This window comes from Oncorhynchus mykiss, chromosome 8 (assembly GCF_013265735.2).
Source record: "Oncorhynchus mykiss isolate Arlee chromosome 8, USDA_OmykA_1.1, whole genome shotgun sequence".
Lineage (NCBI taxonomy): Eukaryota > Metazoa > Chordata > Actinopteri > Salmoniformes > Salmonidae > Oncorhynchus > Oncorhynchus mykiss.
Genome location: NC_048572.1, coordinates 51,213,516 through 51,240,564, shown reverse-complemented (window position 1 = coordinate 51,240,564; position 27,049 = coordinate 51,213,516). Strand labels below are relative to the sequence as shown.

Genomic DNA, 27,049 nt, shown 5'->3' with positions numbered 1-27,049 from the left:
GTTCCTCGGGTCTCCACGGGTCCCTCGGGTCTCTTGTGTCAAATATTCAGTTTCTTATTATAAATGACCTGCTAGTAACAACATTTCACAACTATAGATGTTCTCACTGTTTTACCGGCGCGCAACTCAAAAGAATAGGTACAGTATGTACAAAATATATACACAAGTTATACATCCATGCATGCATGCATGCATACATACATACAAACAAACAAACAAACAAACAAACAAACAAACAAATGGGGTTCTATTAACATTCATCTTCTTAAATTAGAAAACATAAACACCTTTAGAAAAAACATTGTTCCCACAAATATTTTCTTGTTGTAAGGCACAGAAAAACAGCCTTCTACCATGATGGGCTTTCAGTATGAAAGTCAGATCTGGATGGATATAGACATTAAAATGAGCATACTCTATGGTAATAGGAAGAGCTGCAGGTCACTTAATTAGAAGCGTTAACTTTAATCTGTTCTAATCACGTCACCTTCTTTGGCTGACTTGTTTAACGCAAGCCATGTTGATACACCATACAGTACAGAAATATGTACAGTATCACTTCACCTCTAAATTGTCCAGATTAGCTAATTGGGAGTGGGATGCCCCAGGAAATACTGAGGATAGGATTTCTATGTACCCCTTAATGGTGAAGGTAAGGATTTGGGAAGGGTGCACTGATCCTAGAACTGTGTCTAGGAGGTGGGGGTAACATCTACCCAGAAAACTCAATCAACTCTTCGTAGCACATGTTGGCTCCCAATGGGCCCTTAGTTGCCGTCCATCAGCTGGTGTACCCAATCAATCTCGGGGGCATCGTCGAGGTGCAAGAGGAGGTAGGATGTGAGCTGGAACATGTATTGCCACAGCAGCAGGGCCAGATACAGGTAGAAATCATTGACATCGATCTGGCACTGGTCACCTGTAAAGTTGATCTCACAATCACAGCGGAAGTTGTTGACGAGGTTGTGGCAGTAGCCTCCGTATTCACAGGGACACGACGCACACTCATCAAAGTCTACCTCACACCTGTTGCAGACGGGGGATTTCATGAAATATAACTCTATTACTTTATAGTTATTTGATATTTTAATAATAAGATTATTATTATTAATATACATTGGTGCAATAGACCAATTAGACCAGAAGTATCAGCTATCCCACTGTGTAAGGTAACAATCTCCCAATTAAAATGTTTTTATAAAATGCACCTACCTGGATTTATGTAAACTCTTTCAGACACCATAAAAGGCATTTCATTTTCACATTTATTGTCCAACAATAAATGTGTTTAAAGGCCTTGATTGTTTAATTCTAATATTAGATTATCCAAATATGTCATACAAATGTATGCAATGCAAATCTCCAAACTTATTTTTGTTTGACTTATACCACTATATAATGCTCCAGTGCTAATTCTGTTGATAATTCATATTTTATCTTAATCTTCAAGGGAGATGGCGTTGACAGGTTATGGTTTTGACCATGGTGATATCAATATGGTTTGTTTAAATCTATCACAAGTAGAGAACTTATCTGACCCTATGAGGTCTCGTCTTGTTACACTATATGCAATCAGGAAATGAAGATGGGGTCCTCATGATATAGTTGACCCTGTTCATTCCTCAGTCATTTAGGATTTTAAGAAAAATCATTGACCAAACCACGGGACACATCTTTAAGGAGTCACAGTTTAAAGTCACAGAGGGTTAGTGCAATGAACTATATAAGAACCGTTTTTGTATTTTTTTGCCAGTTACAGTTTTGGGGGGGAGTTTTGGAGATTGAAATTGGGATCCTCTGCTCAGGACAAGGATTGTCTTTATCTTCAAGAATGCTTGAATTACATTTAAATTACACTTCGGCTTCATTAAGATTCAGTGATGCAAGCGTTTACTACAGATGTACTATTGTTTACAGCCATGGCTTACCATTGCCCTATAAAACCTGGCAGACAATCACAGGTGTTGTCCAGTTTAGAGCAATTCCCCCCGTTGAAGCAGCTGTAGTTCCATCTGTGGCCAGGACACATGGATACGGGCAGGTTGGGGTATCTAGAGTAGAGCGACACAAATGTATAAGAATGAGATATGACAGTTAAGAGTCTGATAGCTAGCATCATGGTTCAAACAGGATTGTTAGCTAGTTGACTCAGTTGATGTGTCTAGTCACTCTGCGTGAACCTGTATTGGCTTGAGACAAGATTATTTTTTACAAATGACTTGAAAGAACTTAAAATTTCTTACGGTATCTTTTCAATGTACCACGGGACTTCTGGAACCTTCTCACTGAAAGAGAATGATTTTAAGGGTCATTTTGTGTTCACATCACCCTTTTATGTAATATGTCACACACACAATTGAATCATAGCTTTGGATGGTTTTGTTGTGCTTTGCATATTTGTCTCTGGACATGTTCTCTTAGCGTTTAGCCTTATGTTAGCTGAATGGGGATTGTAGATAGGTTAGGGTTTAAGGGCAAAATGGGGAGTGTTTGAGACTCACTTGCAGAGGGGCCCGGTCATGTTCCTGGGGCAGAGGCAGGTGTTGTTTTGGAGGCCCCTGAGACAGGTGGCCCCTGGGCCGCACTTGTTGTTCTCACACGTATCCACATCTTTATCACACCTGGCCCCTTCGTACCCTGGCTCACATGCACATACGTAACCCTCCCCTAGGACAGTGCAGTTTCCATGTACGCAGGGCTTGACAGCGCAGGTGTTCGCATCATTCTGGCATTGTGGCCCAATCCACTCAGACGGGCACCTGCAGAGAGAGAGGTCAAAGAGGTCCTCACATACCCCCTGGTTCAGACAGGGGTTGGGCGAGCACACACTGGCTCCCCAGCAGCCATATTGTGGGATGGCGACACCGGGGATCCTCACAAACTGCTCCTCTTGAGGCCTGGGAAGGTTCAGGTCGGTGTCACCATAGTAGGGCAGCGGGAGCCCACCGATCTGGACGGGGCCCAAACATCCAGCCAGGTTCCCCCCAGCCTCAGGCCCCAAACCCCCCAAGAGGATGTCCACTCCCTCCCTGAGGAAGTCCAGGCTCCCAGAGGTGGCTTCAGACACCTCCTTCTCTCCTCCCTCTCTTCCCCCGTCCAGGACCATGATCCACCTGGAGGTCTGTAGATCCGGAGCTTCCATGGAGATCTCCACTGTGTGCCACTGGCCGTTGCTGAGAAGGCCTTGGCTTTGGACAGTCAGCTTGGGGGAGGCCTCGCCACTGCCTGCCTGTAGCTCCAGCACCAGGCGAGAGTCTTGGAGGGAGATTGTGAGGAACTCAGAGCCTTTCTCGGCATGTAGTAGCGTGGTGTCCGTTTGCCTGGTTCGCACACTGAGGAGGATGCTGCTGAGGTGGCGGCTGATCTTCTCATTGCCTCTGTAGGACAGTATGCTGTCATTCCAGAGGGTCACGTTGGACACACCTGGAATGCAAAACAGCAGAGGGTTAATTAAGACGTAGGGTTCTATTTTAACAAACTTAACATAAACCTAGTGCTGCCGGTAGCGCTATAGGCCCCGGGTGTGTCAGAAATAATTGTTCTATTTTCACAGCCGGAATTATGAGCGCAATAGCTGGCGGTGGCATGAAATGGCTGGGTTTTGATGAATAAACAAGTTGTAGGTATGATGAGGGTTTGCCAATCAAGGCATTCCTTGGCTTCATACTGCATGCATTTATCTCAGGTTGTGTAAGTTATTGACGGTTTTGCACCGTTATCAACTCTAATTCGGCCGGGGACACGGAATATTCTTGTCCTAGTCCATTGTGGATTTATACTAAGATGTATTAAAGAGCATAGGTTACAGTAATGAGTGATGGCAACATCCAGCATTTGATCAATATGTTTGAAGTGTTGACAATCAACATTGTTGTAATTGGCTTCAACGAGGCTTCTCCTCAAATAAAAAATACTAGGCTCCAGCATGTATGAGGCACATTCTCAGTAAGCAAGACATAGCCTAAGCCTACCGTTAATGATGTTTTTTGACTGAAAAATTTGAATATGTTTGGAGGAGTGCGTCTTTGGTAACTGGATAAGACGCACTCTTTGGAAATGGGGATGGATACAAGCCGAATGGAGTATGCACTGTCCTATGTGCAGTGGCGACCCGTCATTCAGGGCAGGTGGGGTAGACTCACATTTTCAGCAAAAAATGCCTGTTTTGCATGTTATTTTGGCATTAATACGTCAGATATCAGTTGGCAAACAATGTAAAAAAATAATATATTTCATTCAGTTAATAAAGCCGCACACAAACATGGTCTCTTGTTTGTTTTCTTGAGAAAGGCAGCTCCAAAATGTAGGTGTTTCAGCCTAGCTCAATGCTTTCTGTGGTGGTGGGTCACTCATGGTGACACTACGTCACTGCCAAGTCTAAGGGTAGACTTCGAAAATTCTAGCCCCTTGGGTGCTACGAGTTACATCAGAAGTGGCCAAGAAGGCTCAAGGTCATTGGCCACAGCTAAAATGACATCAAATCACATTATATGTACAGTAGTTTGATTGGCCTGATCATGTCAACATTACCGATCGCTGCCTGCACCTGCCCGCCTGTCCAACATCACTACTCTGGACGGCTCTGACTTAGAATATGTGAACAACTACAAATACCTAGGTGTCTGGTTAGACTGTAAACTCTCCTTCCAGGCTCACATCAAACATCTCCAATCCAAAGTTAAATCTAGAATTGGCTTCCTATTTCACAACAAAGCATCCTTCACTCATGCTGCCAAACATACCCTTGTAAAACTGACCATCCTACCAATCCTCGACTTCGGCGATGTCATTTACAAAATAGCCTCCAATACCCCACTCAATAAATTGGATGCAGTCTATCACAGTGCCACCCGTTTTGTCACCAAAGCCCCATATACTACCCACCACTGCGACCTGTACGCTCTCGTTGGCTGGCCCTCGCTTCATACTCGTCGCCAAACCCACTGGCTCCAGGTCATCTACAAGACCCTGCTAGGTAAAGTCCCCTCTTATCTCAGCTCGCTGGTCACCATAGCAGCACGCACCTGTAGCACGCGCTCCAGCAGGTACAGTGCCTTGCGAAAGTATTCGGCCACCTTGAACTTTGCGACCTTTTGCCACATTTCAGGCTTCAAACATAAAGATATAAAACTGTATTTTTTTGTGAAGAATCAACAACAAGTGGGACACAATCATGAAGTGGAACGACATTTTTTGGATATTTCAAACTTTTTTAACAAATCAAAAACTGAAAAATTGGGCGTGCAAAATTATTCAGCCCCCTTAAGTTAATACTTTGTAGCGCCACCTTTTGCTGCGATTACAGCTGTAAGTCGCTTGGGGAATGTCTCTATCAGTTTTGCACATCGAGAGACTGAAATTTTTTCCCATTCCTCCTTGCAAAACAGCTCGAGCTCAGTGAGGTTGGATGGAGAGCATTTGTGAACAGCAGTTTTCAGTTCTTTCCACAGATTCTCGATTGGATTCAGGTCTGGACTTTGACTTGGCCATTCTAACACCTGGATATGTTTATTTTTGAACCATTCCATTGTAGATGTTGCTTTATGTTTTGGATCATTGTCTTGTTGGAAGACAAATCTTCATCCCAGTCTCAGGTCTTTTGCAGACTCCATCAGGTTTTCTTCCAGAATGGTCCTGTATTTGGCTCCATCCATCTTCCCATCAATTTTAACCATCTTCCCTGTCCCTGCTGAAGAAAAGCAGGCCCAAACCATGATGCTGCCACCACCATGTTTGACAGTGGGGATGGTGTGTTCAGCTGTGTTGCTTTTACGCCAAACATAACGTTTTGCATTGTTGCCAAAAAGTTCAATTTTGGTTTCATCTGACCAGAGCACCTTCTTCCACATGTTTGGTGTGTCTCCCAGGTGGCTTGTGGCAAACTGATGAACTGTTGATTCTTCACAAAAATACAGTTTTATATCTTTATGTTTGAAGCCTGAAATGTGGCAAAAGGTCGCAAAGTTCAAGGGGGCCGAATACTTTCGCAAGGCACTGTACTTCGCCACCATGGCCTTTTTTGCCTTTACCTCCCTTATCTCACCTCACTTGCTCACATTGTATATAGACCTATTTTTCTAATGTATTATTGACTGTATGTTTGTTTTACTCCATGTGTAACTTTGTTGTTGTATGTGTCGAACTGCTTTGCTTTATCTTGGCCAGGTCGCAATTGTAAATGGGAACTTGTTCTCAACTTGCCTAGCTGGTTAAATCAAATATATTAGCTAGCAATCCTTTTTAATCCTTTTTATATGAAGATAAATAATGATGAGAAATTATAGATAAAATGTATCGTTGCTCATTGGCCATAAACATTACAGAAGTTGGAAATAGCAAATTTAACAATGAGTGGTTTGGAAGGAATCCGTGACAGTGGCTGTGTGGTCTCAAATTTGGGATTAAGGGACTCTTTTCCAAGTTTAAAATGATAAACATTCAACATTGGCCATGCTGTCAATGAAGCATGATTCGTGTCGCTCTCAAAACATATTAACTCGGACCTCGAAAACTTGACTTCAGTGAGATCAAGACAACTGGGAAGTCGGGAATAAACGAGCTCCGACTGGGAAAATACATTTTGAACGGTCATCCAAATCGGAATTGTAAATCCAGCCTCTTTCTAGAGCTACGACCTGAAGAGCAATGACGTCATCATGATTCAACCTTGTTTTTTTCAAAGTTCCCAGTTTTGAAAGCACCATAAATCTAAAGAATGCCAGACTTTGATCACAGAATTTGCCCACGAAGTACCGCCGCGACACCTTCATGTTCATGTGAGCACAGCACAGCAAGGTGAGTCCAAAAATGTATTGTATGCTGCTGAATCAATGATGTAATATGCTAGGGAGATATGTATTCTGTAGCTAAGAAACTAACATTAAATGTATATTGTGTAGTAAGATGTTAGTAGCCCATGTGCCTCACCCTAATAATTTGGTCTATTTATCCCTCTTAATTTCGTCTACTGTTCTGACCTGGTGGTTCACATGTAGCCTATAACCTATTTTTGAGAAATGCAATCAAATATTGTAAGAGTTCTCATTGTCTGCTTATATGCCCCCTTTATTTATCCTACGGTTCTGACTTGGTGTACAGGGAGAACACTGTAAGAATGGCCCATGTTCTGATTTATGTCGCTGGACATTTCAAAAGTGCTAACCAAATAGCTATATTGACTACGTCCGTCCTAGCTCGCTCATTAATGTCTTAATTGAAATTATGGATTGCTCTATCCGCTTGTCGTCTCCTTATGCCATAGTTTGTAAATCTCAATTGTCAGTAGAAACCACATTTGTTTAAAGCAAGTCAGGCATATTAGCTATATATATTATTTTAAAGTAATTGAGCCTGAATTAACTGTTTCGCTGCCAGACAAGGCTCCTCTGATAGTCAGGTGTAGTAGTCGTAAGATGTGGGGACTGCTGTTGGGACTGCTTTATGTAGGCCCTAACAGTTTGTGGGCACCGTTTGTCACCGTTATAGTGCAATTAAAGTATTGTTTAGTGTTTTGTTGTGTTGCTGGCATGCATCCCACATTTTTTTGTTTGTTTGCCCCACCAAGATTTACATGCTAAAAATTGCCACTGCCTATGTGAATAATGCAAAAGCATGATGGCAAGAGCCTTGAGTAGACCCTTTAGAAACCTTTAATGGATAGGCTACTTGCCTAATTTATGGTCAGGATAAGAAAGACACCAGAGGCATCAAACTAAACGGAAAATAACTTAAATGTTTCTAAATAGGAGTGTCACTGGATTATTTTATTATCCATCTCTTCTTCCATTTGACAAACATCCAAAATAATAACAGGAGCTGGCTAAAATAATGTACAACAATTGTTTTGCTGCTCCCAAACTTGATATTTTAATAAAGCTTTGGTGATTAAGGTTTATTTCAAAGCAGTCTCACAAGCCAAACCCTGTATTGATAGTCTTGACTACTTGGCGAATGCTTTGGGCAGGACAAAATCAACTGCCTTCATTGAGAGGAATGGAGGCTATGCTTGGTTTTTAATCAAATTAAACAATTAAAGGCACATCTCTCTTGTTCCCTGTGCATATGGGCACTGTGCGTCACGGCTGGATAGGCTGCGCTTCCGCTGTCAAAATCCATGCCATAGCCAACTGCTAAAATCAGCTTTTGGTTGGTCTTAAATATCCTCACCAGCACATACTGAAATTGGCACACGTTTTTAAGGACACAACTCAAATATTGCTACCCCCCCCAACCTCAAAGCTCATATGACAGGTAAATTACCACTCTTGGCACTAGGATTAGAAAATAGAACAGGTTGAAATTGCAAACAATTTGTTAAGACACAACAAGTGGGCTGTTGACTGGAAATCAAATTACAGATTGCACCTATATACATTGTATGTTACAGTACACATCAGTAAGCTCTACTGGATGGGGGGAACCTTACATGACACGTTATCAGCGTTATCCATCCATATGGTCTGGATTTACTAAGTGGTTGCACCAGGTGCAAAGGTTGCAGTACTTCCAGATTGAGACAGGTTGTTTAATTGGGAATTAAAGGATAAGTTCTCTATTTTAGACCTTAGTCAGTAGATGTATCTGCCAGGAAAGACTGTAAACCATGGTTTGAATTCATTATAATGGATTCTATTAACATTCTATTCAGCTAATTTTAGCCACTGCCAACCAAAAATCTACGAGAGAGATGGGTGCAAGTGCAATGTTCAACAACTGGGCCAAATCACCTTTCAGTTAGGACTATGACATTTTGAACATTGAATGGTTGTTGCATCTCTCCAACTGATTTTTTTGGTTAGCCTTAGCTAAAGTTGTCTGAAGTTGTTAGTGGCTGTTTAAAGAAAGCAGAGCCATGGATTACAGTCTCTCCTGGCCCATAGACTACTTTCAGGGTAAGGAACCATATACGCTGCCTTCGGAAAGTATTCAGAGCCCTTGACTTTTTCCTCATTTTGTTACGTTACAGCCTTTTTCTAAAATTAAATTAATCTATGCACAATACACCATAATCACAAAACTGAAATATCACATTTACATAAGTATTCAGACCCTTCACTCAGTACTTTGTAGAAGCACCTTTGGCAGCGACTACAGCCTCCAGTCTTCTTGGGTATGACGCTACAAGCTTGGCACATCTGTATTTGGGGAGTTTCTCCCATTCTTCTCTGCAGATCCTCTCAAGTTCTTTCAGGTTGGATGAAGGGGGCGTCACTGCACAGCTATTTTCAGGTCTTTCCAGAGATCGGGTTTAAGTCCGGGCTCTGGACACTCAAGAACACCTGAAGCCATACATGCATTGTCTTTGCTGTGTGCTTAAGGTTGTTGTCCTGTTGGAAGGTGAATCTTCACCCCAGTCTGAGGTCCTAAGTGCTCTGGAGCAGGTTTTCATCGAGGATCTCTGTAGTTTGCTTCGTTCATCTTTCCCTCGATCCTGACTAGTCTCCCATTCCCTGCCGCTGAAAAACATCCCCACAGCATGATTCTGCCACCACCATGTTTCACCATAGGGATGGTGCCATGTTTTCTCCAGACAAGACGCTTGGCATTCAGGCCAAAGAGTTCAATCTTGGTTTAATCAGACCAGATAATCTTGTTTCTTATGGTCAGATTCCTTTTGGTGTCTTTTGGCAAACTACAAGCGGGCTAACATGTGCCTTTTACTGAGGAGTGGCTTCCGTCTGGCCACTCTACCATAAAGGACTGATTGGTGGAGTTCTGAAGAGATGGTTGTCCTTCTGGAAAGTTCTCCAATCTCCACAGAGGAACTCTGGAGCTTTGTCAGAGTGACCATCGGGTTATTGGTCACCTCCCTGACCAAGGTCCTTCTCCCCCGATTGCTCAGTTTGGCCTGGCGGCCAGTTTGGCCAAACTGTGTTCTCGGGGACCTTCAATGCTGAAGAAATGTTTTGATACCCTTCCCCAGATCTGTGTCTCGACACAATCCTGTCTCGGAGCTCTACGGACAAATCTACAACCTCATGGCTTGGTTTTTGCTCTAACATGCACTGTCAACTGTGGGACCTTATTTAGACAGGTGTGTCCTTTTCCAGATCATGTTCAATGAATTGAATTTACCACAGGTACACTCCAATCAAGCTGTGGAAACATCTTAAGGGTGATGAATGGAAACAGGATGCACCTGAACTCAACTGTTTTAGTCAAGTATTATATCTGTTTGGGCCTCTGCAGTCAATTTGTCCCCCTGACCATCTGCTCAAGAAGAAAATCGGCCCCCGGCTGAATCTAGTTGATCCATGCACTACATAGTTATTCTCTTTAAACCTAGACGTATCCTCTATTTGCTTGTGTTGTAGTGATTATGTAGACAAAAAGAAACAGAGAAACAGAGCCAGAGCTAGATGTATTTTGTCAGTGTTGGAAAAACGCATTTGCAAAAATGTTTGGGTCTCACAATCACTCCATCAAATAAGTCTATAAAGGCAGAATAGCCAACAGTCCATTCAATGGATACACACTGACAGTATGAATAGGCCGACATAATAGCCTACTCTATACACAATATGCCAAATACAGAGAAACAATTGCTTTATGTCTGTATTTCCTAACCCGTCTTTGAGAACCCCCAGACAGTTTCACGTATTTGATCTATTCATGTACTGCACACTTGATCCAACTAATTAAGCAGACCTAATTCAACTAATCAAGCAGACCCATTCAGCTAATAAAGGGTTTGATGATTAGTGAGCTACCGGTAATTGAATCACGTGTGATGATACTGGATTAGGTCAATTAGTTTGAACTCTTTGGAGGTATTGAAGGAGAGGTTTTGGAAACATTGCTGTCAGTAATAGTGAATTCTGCAGAATGGAATTTGATTGATAATCTCTTTATAATCTGTTGAGGAAGGGATTCTCGAACTAACAACTCACACTCAAAGCCCTGGGAGAGGGACTGGCAGGCTGCAGTCGAGGGGCATGGAGACCGCTCACACCACTTGACCTCCTCACAGCAACGCCCTCCAGTGTTGGGAGGACAATTGCAGATGAAGTCGTCCCACATGGAGTAGCACACTCCGCTGTTCAGACACGGGTTTTTCTGTAGGAGACAAACAATAACTCTGTCAAGCAGTTGACTTTGTCATGGCGGGGCAACTGTGTTGGGTCATGGGGCAACTGTGCTGTGTCATGGGGCAAATATGTTGTCAAAGAGAATATGAATGAAGAGTTCCAGGATCTGCTTCTCCAATAGACATCCTTAAATCACACTTATAAGCGATGTCATTAGCAAGCTAAGCTCATGCTCAGAAATGAGAGAAAAGGGACAGACCAAGCAGGCAACGAAAGACTGAACTGAGTATGGTAGAAATATTAGAGGGTTTATTTTCCTAAACCTTAAATTACTCTACATGACCAAAAGTATGTAGACACCTGCTCGTTGAACAAATCTTATTACAAAATCGTGTGCATTAATATGGAGTTGGTCCCCCCCTTTGCTTCTATAACAGCCTTCACTCTTCTGGAAAGGCTTTCCACTAGTTGTTGGAAAAGTGCTGCGGTGACTTGCTTCCATTCAGCCACAAGAGTATTAGTGAAGTCGGCATTTCAATTCATCCCAAAGGTGTTCGATGGGGCTGAGGTCAGGGCTCTGTGCTGGCCAGTCAAGTTCTTCCACACCGATCTCAACAAACCATTTCTGTATGGACCTCGCTTTGAGCAGGGGGCATTGTCATGCTGAAACAGGAAAGGGCCTCCCCAAAACTTGCCACAAAGTTGGCAAGTGACATTCTAGAATCATCTAGAATGTCATTGTACGCTGTAGCATTAAGATTTCCCTTCACTGGAACTAAGGGGCCTAGACTGAACCATGAAAAACAGCCCCAGGCCATTATTCCTCATCCACCAAACTTTACAGTTGGCACTATGCATTTGGGCAGGTAGTGTTCTCCTGGCATCCGCCAAACCCAGATTCATCTGTCGGACTGCCAGATGGTGAAGAGTGATTCATCACTCCGGAGAACGTTTCCACTGCTCCAGAGACCAATGAAGGCGAGCTTTACTTCACTCCAGACTACTCTTGGCATTGCGCATCGGGATCTTAGGCTGATCGACCATGGAAACCCATTTTTCATGAAGCGCCCCACAAAGAGTTCTTGTGCCGATGTTGCTTCTAGAGGCAGTTTGGAACTCAGCAGTGAGTGTTGCAACCAAGGACAGACAATTTTTACGAGCTGTGCGCTTCAGCACTCGGTGGTCCCATTCTGTGAGCTTGTGTGGCCTACCACTTCGCGGCTGAGCCTTTGCTGCTACTAGACGTTTCCACTTCACAATAACAGCATTTACAGTTGACCGGTGCAGCTATAGCAGTTTAGACATTTGACAAACTGACTTGTTGGAAAGGTGGCATGCTATGATTGTGCCATGTTGAAAGTCACTGATTTTTTCAGTAAGGTTATTCTACTGCCAATGTTTGTTTATGGAGATTGCATGATGGTGTGCTTGATTTTATACACTTATCAGCAATGGGTGTGCTGAAATAGCTGAATTCACTAATTTGAAGGGGTGTCCACATACTTTTTTGTATATAGTGTATTTACAAAGTAAGATAATCAAAACCATAATGTGCATAAAATAGAATACATACAGTATAATGTCTGTAAATAAATACAAGTGAACTGATCTTAAGCTTAACTGAGGTTTACATAGCAAAAGTCATTCCGCAAAAGTCATTTGTATTTGGGACAAATAATTCACTAAACCCTAAACCTCAACTAAATCTTGTAATAAATAATGTGGAAATTGAGCAAGTTGAGGTGACTAAACTGCTTTGAGTAACCCTGGATTGTAAACCGTCATGGTCAAAACATATTGATGTAACAGTAGCTAAGATGGAGAGAAGTCTGTCCATAATAAAGCACTGCTCTACCTTCTTAACAGCACTATCAACAAGGCAGGTCCTACAGGCTCTAGTTTTGTTGCACCTGGAATTACTGTTCAGTCGTGTGGTCAGGTGCCACAAAGAGGGACTTATGTTCAATTGGCTCAGAACAGGGCCAGCCACAGAGATCAATCATTAATAATATGCATGTCAATCTCTCCTGGCTCAAAGTAGAGGAGATATTGACTTCATCACAGAGCTGTCTGTTTAAACAACTAGCACACAGCTCTGACATCAATGCATACCCCACAAGACATGCCACCAGAGGTCTCTTTGCAGTCCCCAAGTTCAGACCAGACTACGGGAGGCACACAGTACTACATAGAGCCATAACTACATGGAACTCTATTCCACATCAGGTAACTGATGCAAACAGTAGAATCAGATTCTAAAAAAAGGATAAAAATACACCTTATGGAACAGCAGGGACTGTGAAGCAACACAAACATAGGCACAGACACATGCATACACACACACACATGGATTTTGTGTTGTAGGTATGTGGTAGTGGAGTATGGGCCTGAGGGCACACACTTAGTGTGATGTGAATTCTCTAATGAATGAATGCATTGTAATGTTTTTAAAATTGTATAACTTCCTTAATTTTGCCGGACCTCAGGAAGAGTAGCTGCTGCTAATAGGGATCCATAATAAATACAGATACAAATAGCAGACCAGGAGCAACTCAAATGAAGGGTTTAACGAAAGCCTTTCGGACAGTTCCAAAAATATGAGGCGGGTAGGCTGTGAAGATACACACACATTTCATCCAAGGATCTAATCTTTTAACATTTTTACCATAAATATGATTTTAGTTATGCATTATCATTAACACGATTTGTTTTAATTACATCCATTTTAAATAGTGCATTCTAGCATATTTTGAGATGGGGAAATCAATTTCCCCTACATGCTGGATGGAGGTGGTATCACCCGACACCCCTTGATTCAGGATAATAGGAAGTGACAATGAGGGACACGCCCTCTAACAAGAAAACCTGGCAAACATGCTGCAGACATGGCACCACACCAAAAAAGAGCTGCGAGGATGTAACAAATGAAGAGTTTCATTACGAAATGCGCTATATCCATTTTCGGAAAAGTTGGTACATTTGTTTTTATTGTGTAGCCCTTTCCACTCTCAGCCAGTCATCCTGTATACATACGGGTTTAAAGTGTCAGATTTGGTCATTGAGAAGCGCCTGACTTGAAACGTAGTAGCTGTACAGTAACATGCTATACATGAAGTCAGGGCTCTGCTTCACAGCGCTGTATGGGTTTTGACTGACAGCCGCTATAAACTTCAGCACCGTGCGCCACAAGAATATGCCCCCTTTCCCTCCCGCTACATTTGTTGTCTGAGTGAGGGAAATGTGTTCTGAAAGATGAGAGGTTGAGGATTATAATGAATACCACTTTGATGTCATACAAGCAATCCACACACCCATGAGTCCAAATGTGCACTTCACATTTCCAATATTTGAAAACTCATGTCATTGTCGTTATCAACATTTATGATCACCATGTGTGATACACAGTTGCAAGGATAACATGCGTTATACCCTGGGTTGTCCTGAATACAATGAGCCTGTTTGTCATGTTGTGAAGAAAATTTGTCACGGAACACCCACTTGAATGCACTCATGACTCCTTTCTATGCACACCAACATTACAATCTGTCTGTCTGAGGTGCCTTTTGAAAGCCAAAAACTGTAAGATTGTATTTTATAACTTAGCTAGTCATGTTGGAACATTTAATAATGGAACATTTTTGGATTGCGTAAACAACAACAGTAATTGTGTGATGGTGGTGACGCATCACACTGGGCACACACTGGTTGAATCAACATGGTTTCCAAGTCATTTCAATGACATGACGTTAAACCAACGTGGAATAGATGTTGAATTGACTTTAGTGCCCAGTGGCAGGGCTGTGTTCCAAACAAAAAACTACAAGGGTGCTTGCTTCAGTTCCTTAATGGCAAAAAAAATGCACCTTATAGTTGAGGCTCTTTCCTTAGGTCATAAAAGTGCATTGAAATTATTAGCCTGAACTGTGCACAGTTTGGAGAGGTGTGTGGCCACTAGGAAACACCACTTAGACCTCTCACTCAAACCCGTGTAATATTTTTTTCTTATTAAATTGCAACTCTCCAAAATGTCAATGAATATTTGTATTATGCCACTGTAAACTCCAAGGCATTTTTTATACAAATACTTCTAGTAAGTTGAACCCAAGTCAATGAAAATAAATTATTACTTAAAATGTTTGTGGTACTGACTCAAAACTAAATGAGAAGTTACACCAACTCTCTTTTTAAAGTATTTTTCCCAGCATGCTCTACTGCAGGTAGATTTTTTTTACATGTACATTGAGTGATTAATCAATCAATCGTATGCTAAACAAAGATAAATTATATATACACTGCTCAAAAAAATAAAGGGAACACTAAAATAACACATCCTCGATCTGAATGAATGAAATATTCTTATTAAATACTTTTTTCTTTACATAGTTGAATGTGCTGACAACAAAATCACACAAAAATTATCAATGGAAATCAAATTTATCAACCCATGGAAGTCTGGATTTGGAGTGACACTCAAAATGAAAGTGGAAAACCACACTACAGGTTGATCCAACTTTGATGTAATGTCCTTAAAACAAGTCAAAATGAGGCTCAGTAGTGTGTGTGGTCTCCACGTGCCTGTATGACCTCCCTACAATGCCTGGGCATGCTCCTGATGAGGTGACGGATGGTCTCCTGAGGTATCTCCTCCCAGACCTGGACTAAAGCATCCGCCAACTCCTGGACAGTCTGTGGTGCAACGTGGCGTTGGTGGATGGAGCGAGACATGATGTCCCAGATGTGCTCAATTGGATTCAGGTCTGGGGAACGGGCGGGCCAGTCCATAGCATCAATGCCTTCCTCTTGCAGGAACTGCTGACACACTCCAGCCACATGAGGTCTAGCATTGTCTTGCATTAGGAGGAACCCAGGGCCAACCGCACCAGCATATGGTCTCACAAGGGGTCTGAGGATCTCCTCTCGGTACCTAATGGCAGTCAGGCTACCTCTGGCGAGCACATGGAGGGCTGTGCGGCCCCCCAAAGAAATGCCACCCCACACCATGACTGACCCACCGCCAAACCGGTCATGCTGGAGGATGTTGCAGGCAGCAGAACGTTCTCCACGGCATCTCCAGACTCTGTCACGTCTGTCACGTGCTCAGTGTGAACCTGCTCTCATCTGTGAAGAGCACAGGGCGCCAGTGGCAAATTTTCCAATCTTGGTGTTCTCTGGCAAATGCCAAACGTCCTGTAAGCACAACCCCCACCTGTGGACGTCGGGCCCTCATACCACCCTCATGGAGTCTGTTTCTGACCGTTTGAGCAGACACATGCACATTTGTGGGCTGCTGGAGGTCATTTTGCAGGGCTCTGGCAGTGCTCCTCCTGCTCCTCCTTGCACAAAGGCGGAGGTAGCTGTCCTGCTGCTGGGTTGTTGCCCTCCTACGGCCTCCTCCACGTCTCCTGATGTACTGGCCTGTCTCCTGGTAGCGCCTCCATGCTCTGGACACTACGCTAACAGACACAGCAAACCTTCTTGCAACAGCTCGCATTGATGTGTCATCCTGGATGAGCTGCACTACCTCAGCCACTTGTGTGGGTTGTAGACTCTGTCTCATGCTACCACTAGAGTGAAAGCACCGCCAGCATTCAATAGTGACCAAAACATCAGCCAGGAAGCATAGGAACTGAGAAGTGGTCTGTGGTTACCACCTGCAAAACCACTCCTTTATTGGGGGTGTCTTGCTAATTGCCTATCATTTCCACCTGTTGTCTATTCCATTTGCACAACAGCATGTGACATTTATTGTCAATCAGTGTTGCTTCCTAAGTGGACAGTTTGATTTCACAGAAGTGTGATTGACTTGGAGTTACATTGTGTTGTTTAAGTGTTCCCTTTATTTTTTGAGCAGTGTATATATGTTTTTAAACGGATCAATCTGGAAGCGGCGATATGGTATATAATATTTGTGAATACATTTTAAATGAATTAACTGGTGAGATAAGTATTCTGATGAGAAATCATTGTTCCATATCACCTTTCAGTTCAAATGTTCTCAGAACAACCTAGAAGTTCTCTGTTCCAGATGGAAGTGACCGCAGTTGCACTCTTGTCGGTAGAGTTACATTTGGAGTAGAGAGTGGAGACCAGGCCAATAGATTTGGGAATATTCAAAAGTCTTAACCAGGATCAGAGAATCCCAGGCTCTGCTCGGCTCTAAAAGCCTTCGGAGAAGATGATATGATTCTTTGAGGTCTTAAAAAGTTTGAAGACCTGAATTGTTAAAGATGTCACTGAGGGTTAAAATATTTCTACTAGAGCATTGAGGAAAATCAAATGGATTTAAGCCTGATAAGATTATGTTATTGTTTCATAAGTGAAAAGGACTGTGAAAATGGAATGAGATCATAAGATGGGCATTGGCCTGTCGCCACACTTTAACTGCATTAGCAATTATTGGACCCATTCTGAGACATGTAGATTTTTGTTTACAGCCAGAGAATACTTGTAGTCTAATAGGTTTTTTTAAAGCCTCTTCATTGGGTCCCAATGTGGCTTGATTAGTGGGATCTAGACAGATTTTCAGAAATCTCAAGTGGAAAGAAAAGTAATTATTTAAAGTTAGGTAGAGCCAGATACCAAACGGTTTGGGGCGCTGCAGGGTATTCTGGGTCGTTTGTCTTTCCAGATGAAATTCCTGCACAATATATACAATTCTTTGAAATATTGAAGAGGGGTGAATTGGGAAGCATAGAAAATACAAAATTAAAGCAAGGAAGAATGTTCATCTTAATCACTGAAATTTTACCCTGAAGTGTAATATGTAAGGGAGACAAGTGGGCCAAGTCCTCTTTAATTTTCCCAATAGTAGCTGAGTAATTGTCTTGTACCATTAGTTGGAAAGTGGGCTAGAATTTGATCCCCAGATAGGTGAAACCTATTGGATTTAATTGGAGAGTGTGTGTTGTGGGGAGATAATACTCCTCAGCTGCAGGATTTAGGGGCTATAAAATGGACCAATTTATATTATATCCTGAAAAGAAGCCAAAAGGTTCAAATAATTTAAAGGTGCAATCTGCAATTGCTACAGCCATTTTCGGGACTTGTGAATTAACAATGTGCACCCACCCATTGATTCTTGAAGAATATAATTCATAATTGCCTCATGAGCTTAGTTCAACTGTCAAAGCCCATCAGAACCAAAAATATATTTTACTCCAATGTTTGTAAGCAACGTAAATGTAAACAAACACTATAAAAACATGGTTAAAACTATCATTTTGATAACAGGGATGGCCAGTCTTTGCATCCATAGCTCCGTCTATGAATATGAGAGTGCTTACATTTCTTAGCCCCATCCCTCAGCTTTTTACAGAAACAGGGGCGCTCTGTTATTGTTTCAACTGCTGATTGCCATTTTAAGAGAATGACATGGAGTTAGAAATATCTGATAAGAAAACTAGATCATCTGCATACAAGGAAATATGCTGGACAGTACCTTTAATAATAATAGGTCTCTGGACTTTGTCGCACAGCCTGGGCAAGAGGCTCAAGAGACAAGGCAAATAAAATTGGGGATAATGGACAACCTGGTCTTGAGCCTCTTTGCACCCTAAACTGCGGAGAAGTGGATCAACCGGTGAGAACTCGAGCAAAAGGCTCGTTGTAGAGAGTCCTGTGAATGACAGAGGATCCCAACCCAAAACACTTTAACACAACCCATAAGTATGTCCATTCTAAGCAGCCAAGGGACAGCACCGAGGAACAGCACTGCACAGGAAGATTATGCACAGGAGCTGAGTCGATAACATGAAAGTGACATTGGATATTATCTCAGACGAGTCTGCCTCTCATAAAATGTGATCAAAATGGATCAAACCATGCACCTGCTTCTCCAATCTCTTTGTCAGCACCTTAGAATAGATTTTAAAATCGCTGTTCAAAAGTGCAATAGGCCTACCTATAGCTTGAGCATTCAAGAGGGAAGAAATAGGGAAATTAGAGCTGTTTTTTGGTCTCAGTGGAAAGAACCCATTTGTAAAGAGTAGTTTATTGAATTTAAAAATAATGGGCTATTTAAATACCAAAGTGCTAACAGGAGTTTTAGAGGTATACCTCCAGGCCTGGGGTTTATTATTTTTCTGCATAGTTAAGGTGGCCAATTTCAGTTCATGGATTGAAATGGGACATTCATCTTCTTCCGCTTGTTGTAACGAGATGGAAATCTCAAGTAGTTCAGATGAGGTTAGTAAATCAGGATCTTAAGAAGATTTGGATGTGTAGAGATTAACACCTGATTAATTTGGGAGGGTGAAGAGCATTAGAGTCTTTGATGGCGTCGATAGAGGCTAGACATTCAGATTGTTTTAGCTCCAAGAGCCTGCTAGGTCTATCTGCATTTTCATAATTTGATTGTCTAGTTTGTAAGTATAAGAATTCACATTTAGCATTTGGGAATGTTTCATATTCTGGTTTTAGAGAGGCTAGTTGTTTAGTTCTGTCTATTTGGAATTGTGATTTTTGTAATGGTTCTAGATGTGCTATTTCTTTCTCCAAACAAGCAATTTCAGAATAACAGTGTCTATTGAAATTGGAGAATGAAGTACAAGCTCCTGAAACATTTAGTGACTCCCCAAAGGCTATGAGGATTATTTGTTGTTTCAGAGTTTAGGTCTAAAAATTCTGTAATTCTATTTGAAATAAATGTATGGAAATAAAGATGTAATCCATGCGAGAGCAGGTCTTTCGCTTTGCAGATTTTTTTTTAGTCGCCACCTGTCAACAATGTTGAGCTCCTTTAGGAATGATTGGAAGTAAATTGAAGCGGTCAACGGGATGTAATTGTCACGCCTACTCCCGCTCCCCCTCCCAGGCTACCCGTCATCATGCGCAACTCTTACCATAATCTCTTGAAAGGCCTTTGGTGTTCAGACTCAATATATTAACATTGGTCATTGAGATATAACAAATACACTTTCTTGGTGAGTGAAGTAAAAATCTTACATGATCGAGAACTGTTTATCCAATATAGAAATGACTAACTTCACTTTAAATGTAGGAAAGGGATTACCTCAATTGTATCAATTAGCCTTAACTCAAATATAAATCAGTAAATGCAAAACAGTTAACTACACTCAAAGCAAAAATTCAGAAGCATTCTGTCTTCCTCTGTGTTGACTTTAGCCTAGAGCTCAAAGAGAGCGGTTGAGACCTGAGACACACGTGTAGTAGTTATCGGCCCTGTCATTACTCAAAACCATTCAAGAAACCTGTTTCACTAAATATATCTGAGTACAGTTACATTAAGTGATTTTTTAGTCATTACTCAAACCAATAGCAGCTACTGAGTACTGTTACATGCACACAATAATGTGATTATTGTGAATAGTTAGATTAATATAATAGTTTGATTAAAATGTTTACGTGCTTTGCAAGAAGAACGATTTCCCTTATAATCCTGTTACATGGACACATGAAATCAGGCTACCTGATGGCACTCTATTCAATGCAGAATATTGGCAATCAAAATAAACGTTCTACCACAGCGGCCATGTTATTTTTGGGAAGCATATTTGATTCTAAGTTCGGACATGTAAAGTTTGTATGTGAAAACTACTACTAAGACACATACATTCAGTTGTTTTGAACTCACTTCACTCAAGCTAAAGAGGTAGGCTCGCTCGGCTAGTGCTAGCACAAGCACAGATCAAATGAATAGTGTGCAGGGGCGTTCCTGCATGTGGGTATACGCACAACGTCTTCATGCTTGTGACACTTTTGAATGTACAGTACCAGTCGAAAGTTTGGACAACTTCTCATTCAAGTGTTTTTCTTTATTTTTCCTATTTTCTACATTGTAGAATAATAGTGAACACATCAAAACGATGAAATAACACATATGGAATCATGTAGTAACCAAAACAGTGTTAAACAAATCAAGGCAAAGGGGTGGCTACTTTGAAGAATCACATTTAAAATAAAACATCTATTTGTTTAACACTTTTTTGGTGACAACATGATTCCATATGTGTTATTTCATAGTTTTGATGTCTTCACTATTATTTTACAATGTAGAAAATAGTCAAATAAAGAAAAACCCTTGAATGAGTAAGTGTGTCCAAACTTTTGACTGGTACTGTAGGTCAAAAGGGAAATAAAAGTATTATCTAAGTTATTTTGCTCTCGTCTCTGGAGTCTCCCTTGCTAACTAGTAGGAGCGAAAGCAGTAGACAGCGTCCTTCGCTCCCACCTGCCGAACACCTGCTCTCACCATCATTAACAGAACTGAGGGAAAACAGTGCTCGACAGCCAGGGGCAAAGGACACTACCGGTCGCCCCTGCCTCCCGCTAGCACAGCAGGTGGGACGCTGAGGCGACAGTGTGGTAGCTAACTAGCTAGCTTGCTATACTGTGTGCTAGCTAGCTAGCTAGCTAGCATGTTAGTTAGCTAACTAACTCACACCCACCTTCTGTGTACTGGACTAGCTGGCTAAGTTAGTACACAGTGTTCTTCACTCCTGCCTGATGAACACCTTCCCTCGCCATCGTAAACAGAACTGCTGGAAAACAGTGCCCGACAGGTGGGGACAAAGGACACTGTCTACCGGTGTACGGCTAGCTAGCTACCATTGTCGCCCTCGCCCCTTCATTTTGTGGAGTTTATGGGCAGCTGGCATCCAATCTTATTGTGCATTAACGCCACCAACTGTACTGGAGTTCCCCACCTGTCCTAATAATTTTAAAAAATTGCTCGGAAAACTAGATGTTTTTATCAGTGTATGCTTACTTCGATTTTGCCTTTACACCAATTAAGTTAAGCAGAGTAAGCTGTTTAAATGACTATTGCACAATCTGCCTACTTCCATAATCAGTTTAATACCAAATGATTACTGAGCATGTAAACATGCCCACTGTGATCCTGTAGGGTTTGAGTTGTATCAGCGTGAAAAAAAAATCTAACGCCCCCACTAAGCCACACCTTGAGTGAATTGTAGTACCACCCATGACTGTATTTGATAGTGACAGTCATGGTTGTTGAATTTGTTCATTTTCAATCCTGTGGCCTTCACCAAGTGAGTTCCCAGGTGAATATTATCATTATTATTATATATCTCATAAGACCTCATTTTGAAGCCTAGCTTTACCCTAATACAGTGGCCTGAAACTCAACATAACAGGCCACATCAGCCCTGCAAGTAGGGTTGCAAAATTCCAGTAACTTTCCCAAACTTTCAAAAATTCTAGGTTGAAGGATTTCCAATCTTCCAATCGGGATTTCTGAAAAACCTGGGAGATTTTAAAGAATTTTGCAACCCTACCTGCATGTCACATTATGCTAGATTGTAAAGTGATATGTAGTTCATATTGGAACACAGCCAGAATTAGGATATCCAACAGTTGAAATTTGTATTCACCTGTAACCTGCATTCATAATGATTGCTAGGGTTAGGAACAGTCTACGAAACCATTTAAACTGAAACAACCATTTCAATAACTCTTAGTTCAGTCCGGAGCTATGTACATACGCTTCGGGAATGCCCAGTGGTCTCTGACCTCTGGACATACAGTACGTTAAATACCTTTTTCGCACCTTGATAAAGGTAAATGTACCTATGTCCCCTGGTCTGTTTCTACTAGGAAATATTTGACATTCTATTGGATTAGATGAAATTGAAATTGTTAATGTGTGCCCTAACTGCTGCCAAAAAGGCAATACATGTTTTGTTGTTGACCCAAATACTTATTTGAAATCTTGCTGGAAAATGTACATTTTGGACATTCTTATTCTAGAGAAATCCACAGCTAAACTGCATGGCACAGCTACAACTCTAGTGGGCAGGTTAAATCAAAGACATTTGTTAGGTACCCCTCATGTAATATTATCTCTCAATTGTTGTATCTTGAACTGCTTGTCAATCCCCCCTTCATGCTCATGTTTTGTTTCTGTGCAAATCATGTGACCGCTATCTCTTGTTTGATTGACATTGATACAACCCACTCCCACAAAAAAAGCATAGGGACATTTAGCTGTACGACTAGATGTGGCCTTCACACTAAGGAAGTTATTTTTCACGCTCCCTTTGGCTTCCCAAATCCCAGTCTGTTCTGTTTGGTCTGCTTTGCGGGCATCCCCGGAAATATTGGCCACTTGGAACTCTGGGTTTAAAAACGCGTATTTTCATGGCGCAACTATGTTGTGGCGAAATACCTGTATGTGTATAGTATACTGTATATTCAGCTACTCACGCTACAGGCGTCGTCACTGGTACATCCCTGTGTGACATTGACCAGCTTCACCAGGCCATACGAGGCCACTGGGGTTGGTATGGGGAAGAACTGCAACCGTTTACTGTTAATCCTCAAGTCCTGGACACAGCCTTTCAGGTAACCCCCAAAGGAGGCCGAGGCTCTTTGGTCGGCCAGGCCCCCGACGTAGACCAGGTCCCCTGGCTGAGCCACCACGGGCCGGACGGGAATGGTTCCCTGGCTATGGGCTGACTGGAACAGGGTCACAAAGTCGCCCTCCAGCCGCACCGTCACCAAGTGAAAGTGGCCGTCGCTGACCACGACTCGACCCGACAGGCTCTCTAAGTTGTTCACCTGAAATTTTATCCGGCCATCGTCCAGCCACAGGTGGAGGTACTGGCTGGTGCTGTTGGCCAGGACCAGGAGGAGGCCGTTCGAGCGCCGCGTGCGCACAAACATGGATATGGTGATGGTGCCTGGACCCGGGGGGTCATCCAAGGAGAAGACGGCATAGCTCGCCGCATCCTCGTTGCCGAACCTGGCCGGGTTATACTCTGTGTTGGTACAGAAAGAGAGAGAGTTTAACAATTAATAAAGTTCCATACACTATCCTACCAATTACTAAATGGATAGATGAAGAACTAACAGAGAGAGAGAGAGAGAGTCAAAATACAATAGCATGATTTCCACTACCTTTCGATCTCCGGGTGAACTACTGTGTGCTAGTGCCTTTTTTTGGTTTTGTTTACTGGCCTGGGTAAAAGAGTTGGTGCCAATTCCATTTCAACTGAGTCAAATCAGGAAGTGAATTCAAAGTTTTCAAATCATGAATTTAAATTAAATTGCCCCAAACTTTGACTTGGTATCACCCTGATATGTTTATATCACTCCTTCAAGTCACAGGGATGGGCAATTCCAGTCCTCAAGGGCCAGATTAGGTAAAAAGTGATACCAACCAACACACCTGATTAAACAAATTGCATTCTAAACTTAAGACCATGATTAGTTGATTGTTAGAGTCAGTTGTGTTAGCTGGGGCAATCCGGTCCCGAGCAGTTGCCCATCCCTGATTCTAGGTGAAGTGGACCTGTACGCAGAACAGTTATTTCCACCTATCATGTTAGAGCACGTGACAAACTCATTCCACGGAGGGTCGAGTGTCTGCGGGTTTTCGCTCCTCCCTTGTACTTGATTGATGAAATAAATTCAGTAATTAGTAAGGAACTCCCCTCACCTGGTTGTCTATGTCTTAATTGAAAATACAAAATAAAAACCTAGGCCTTCCATGGAATGAGTTTGACACCCCTGCGTTAGAGGATTGTTGCGAGAGTCCTTGGGAAACCCTGTTTTACGTCAGGTGAAGGCGGTCCTTAATCCCTAAACATTTCCTTAATCCTAGAGTCAGGTGTACGTGTGTGTAAGTGTGTGTTTACATGGTTGTGTGTGTATTATACATGCTATTTTAGCTAGTTCTCTAAGCTCCTTTGCAGTCTACCACAGGCTACTTTTATCCACCTCTTATGTGCCACAGGAGGATGTCAGCCATTTAGATTTTGGAGTGATTCTATTGAGGCTGAACTGTTGACCTCAGGTGATTAGTTTATGAAACTCATACCAGAGTCCTTAGTGAAGTCCAAAATGATCCCTACTTTCTGAGTTTGAACGTTTTGTCGTAAGCTACATTTATCAGAGCTCCATGATAAGCACACTGGCTCTAATAGGATATGTGAGATTATTGCATTGAAATGGAATAGATCTCATATTGTATCATTTTACTGCTTCGTTATGCCCATTGTTTTCATATGTTGCACTGTTCAAGTGTTTTGCTGCTACATTTACAGTGTTTTCAGACATGCAAGCGCAACACCACATCCCTCAGGCCTTACCCTCAGCGCAGTCCGTTGTCCCCTCGTACGGTCTGTAGCACTCACACACATAGCTCCTCCATCCCTGGTTTATGCAATGCCCCCGGTTCTGACACGGGCTGTCGTCACACTTGTCCCTGTCGTTGCACCCGGCTGTGACGTTGACCTGAGCTGGTGAGTTGGCGACAGCGGGCACTACCAGCCGTGACTCCACAAACACGTCCCGGAAACAGCCCAGGAAGTAAGCAGCTAGACCAGGTGGATCAGGCGCGTCTGCAGCCTCAGCATCCCTTTCCCCTACCACCCCACCGGAGCCCCAGCCCAGTCCCACCCCTCCTAGAGAGAGGCTGTGGCGAACCGAGCTGGGCTCTCGTAGGCCGGAGCCTTGCTCCAGCAGGGGTGTCTCAGTGGCGGGGAACTCCCTGGTGCAGCCCACCTCAGCGCAGGGGGAGTGAAGCAGCCTCACACTGCTCCCCTCCTCCTCACAGCCCAGCCAGGCCTCCACCGTGTGCCACTGACTGTCCGCCACACTCGGCGGTAGCTCCAGAAATACTGGGGTTCTTGTCCCTTGAGCTCTTAGCATGCTGAGGCGTAAGCGGCTGTCTACCAGCTCGATGGTGAGCAGCAGGTCGTCGACCCGGCGCTGGAGGAGGGTGCCGACAGGCCGGTCCGTCTTGAAGCTAAAGGTGACGTTGAGAGGGACTTCAGGGTCCGATATCTGGGTCTCCACATACATGTAGCCGCTGGACTCGAAGGAGAAGATGGTTGACGTCTGACACTTGGAGCCGGTGAAGCCTGCGCGGCAGGCGCAGGTGTAGGTGTGGCGGTAGTTCAGGAAGAAGGGAGAGCAGATGCCACCATTCTTGCAGCGGTTGCCGTCACAGCCCAGGAGGGCGACTGTGCAATTCTCGCCTCCGTACAGTAAGCCATCTTGGCTCTGTTGAGAGCAGAGGCACCTGTAGCCGCCATGTTGGCTTTCGCAGACGCCACCATTCTGACACGGTTGCAGTTCACATGCATAAGTGTCCTCCTCACAGAGACCACCTGTGTAGATAGGTAAACATAATCAGATAACATAACCAGTTGGCAATTCATTTTGCATCTATTTGGAATTGATATGTCATTCATATTATATTGGAAATGGACAAATTCTATATATTTTTTTGCATGTGAATTTGGCCATACTAAGAAACATTAATCCAAAGGTTTGGCCCATGACATGCCAGTGATTACTAGTTTGTTGTAAACAAATCTTCATCCATCATTATTGTCCAATATATCCATATTCATTCATAATATATCCATATATTATATCCATATTCACACTTAACTAGTTAATTACTTCATCTAGGGAAGTATGACACTATTGGTTGGTAAAACATGTTCACGTACTTGCACATGTTCATTACTTGTTCGATATCAAACAATAAATATAACTTTAATTCTGGAAATAGATACTTGTAATTTATTTTGTTACATTTAGTTTCAACATGATAGAAAATACATCATTAGGTTAAAAAGGTACAGTTGAAGTCGGAAGTTTACACACACACACCTTAGCCAAATACATTGTAAAAATAGCCAAATACATCCTTGTAAAAATTCACCGTCTTAAGAATGTGAAATGTCAGAATAATAGTAGAGAGAATGATTTATGTCATATTTTATTTATTTCATCACATTTCCAGTGGGTCAGAAGTTTACATACACTCAATTAGAATTTGGTAGCTTTGCCTTTAAATTGTTTAACTTGGGTCAAACATTTCGGGTAGCCTTCCACAAGCTTCCCACAATAAATTTGGTGAATTTTGGCCCATTCCTCCTGACAGAGCTGGTGTGACTGAGTCAGGTTTGTAGGCCTCCTTGCTCGCACACGCTTTTTCAGTTCTACCCACAAATGTTCTATAGGGTTGAGGTCAGGGCTTTGTGATGGCCACTCCAATACCTTGACTTTGTTGTCCTTAAGACCCA

The 27,049-nt window shown here is 42.5% G+C and overlaps 1 protein-coding gene across 1 annotated transcript; it reads right to left on the bottom strand.

Annotated features, from left to right (window-relative positions):
• Positions 1–767: 767 nt before the first annotated feature.
• LOC110530928 (protein crumbs homolog 1-like) lies at positions 768–26,138 on the bottom strand (the record flags this gene model as incomplete). Its single annotated transcript, XM_021614224.2, has 7 exons — positions 768–1,026; positions 1,929–2,051; positions 2,244–2,285; positions 2,502–3,423; positions 10,890–11,055; positions 23,214–23,767; positions 25,100–26,138. Coding segments are annotated over 7 exons (3,105 nt in total), but the record flags the coding sequence as incomplete, so codon positions are not given.
• Between the last annotated feature and the right edge of the window lie 911 nt (positions 26,139–27,049).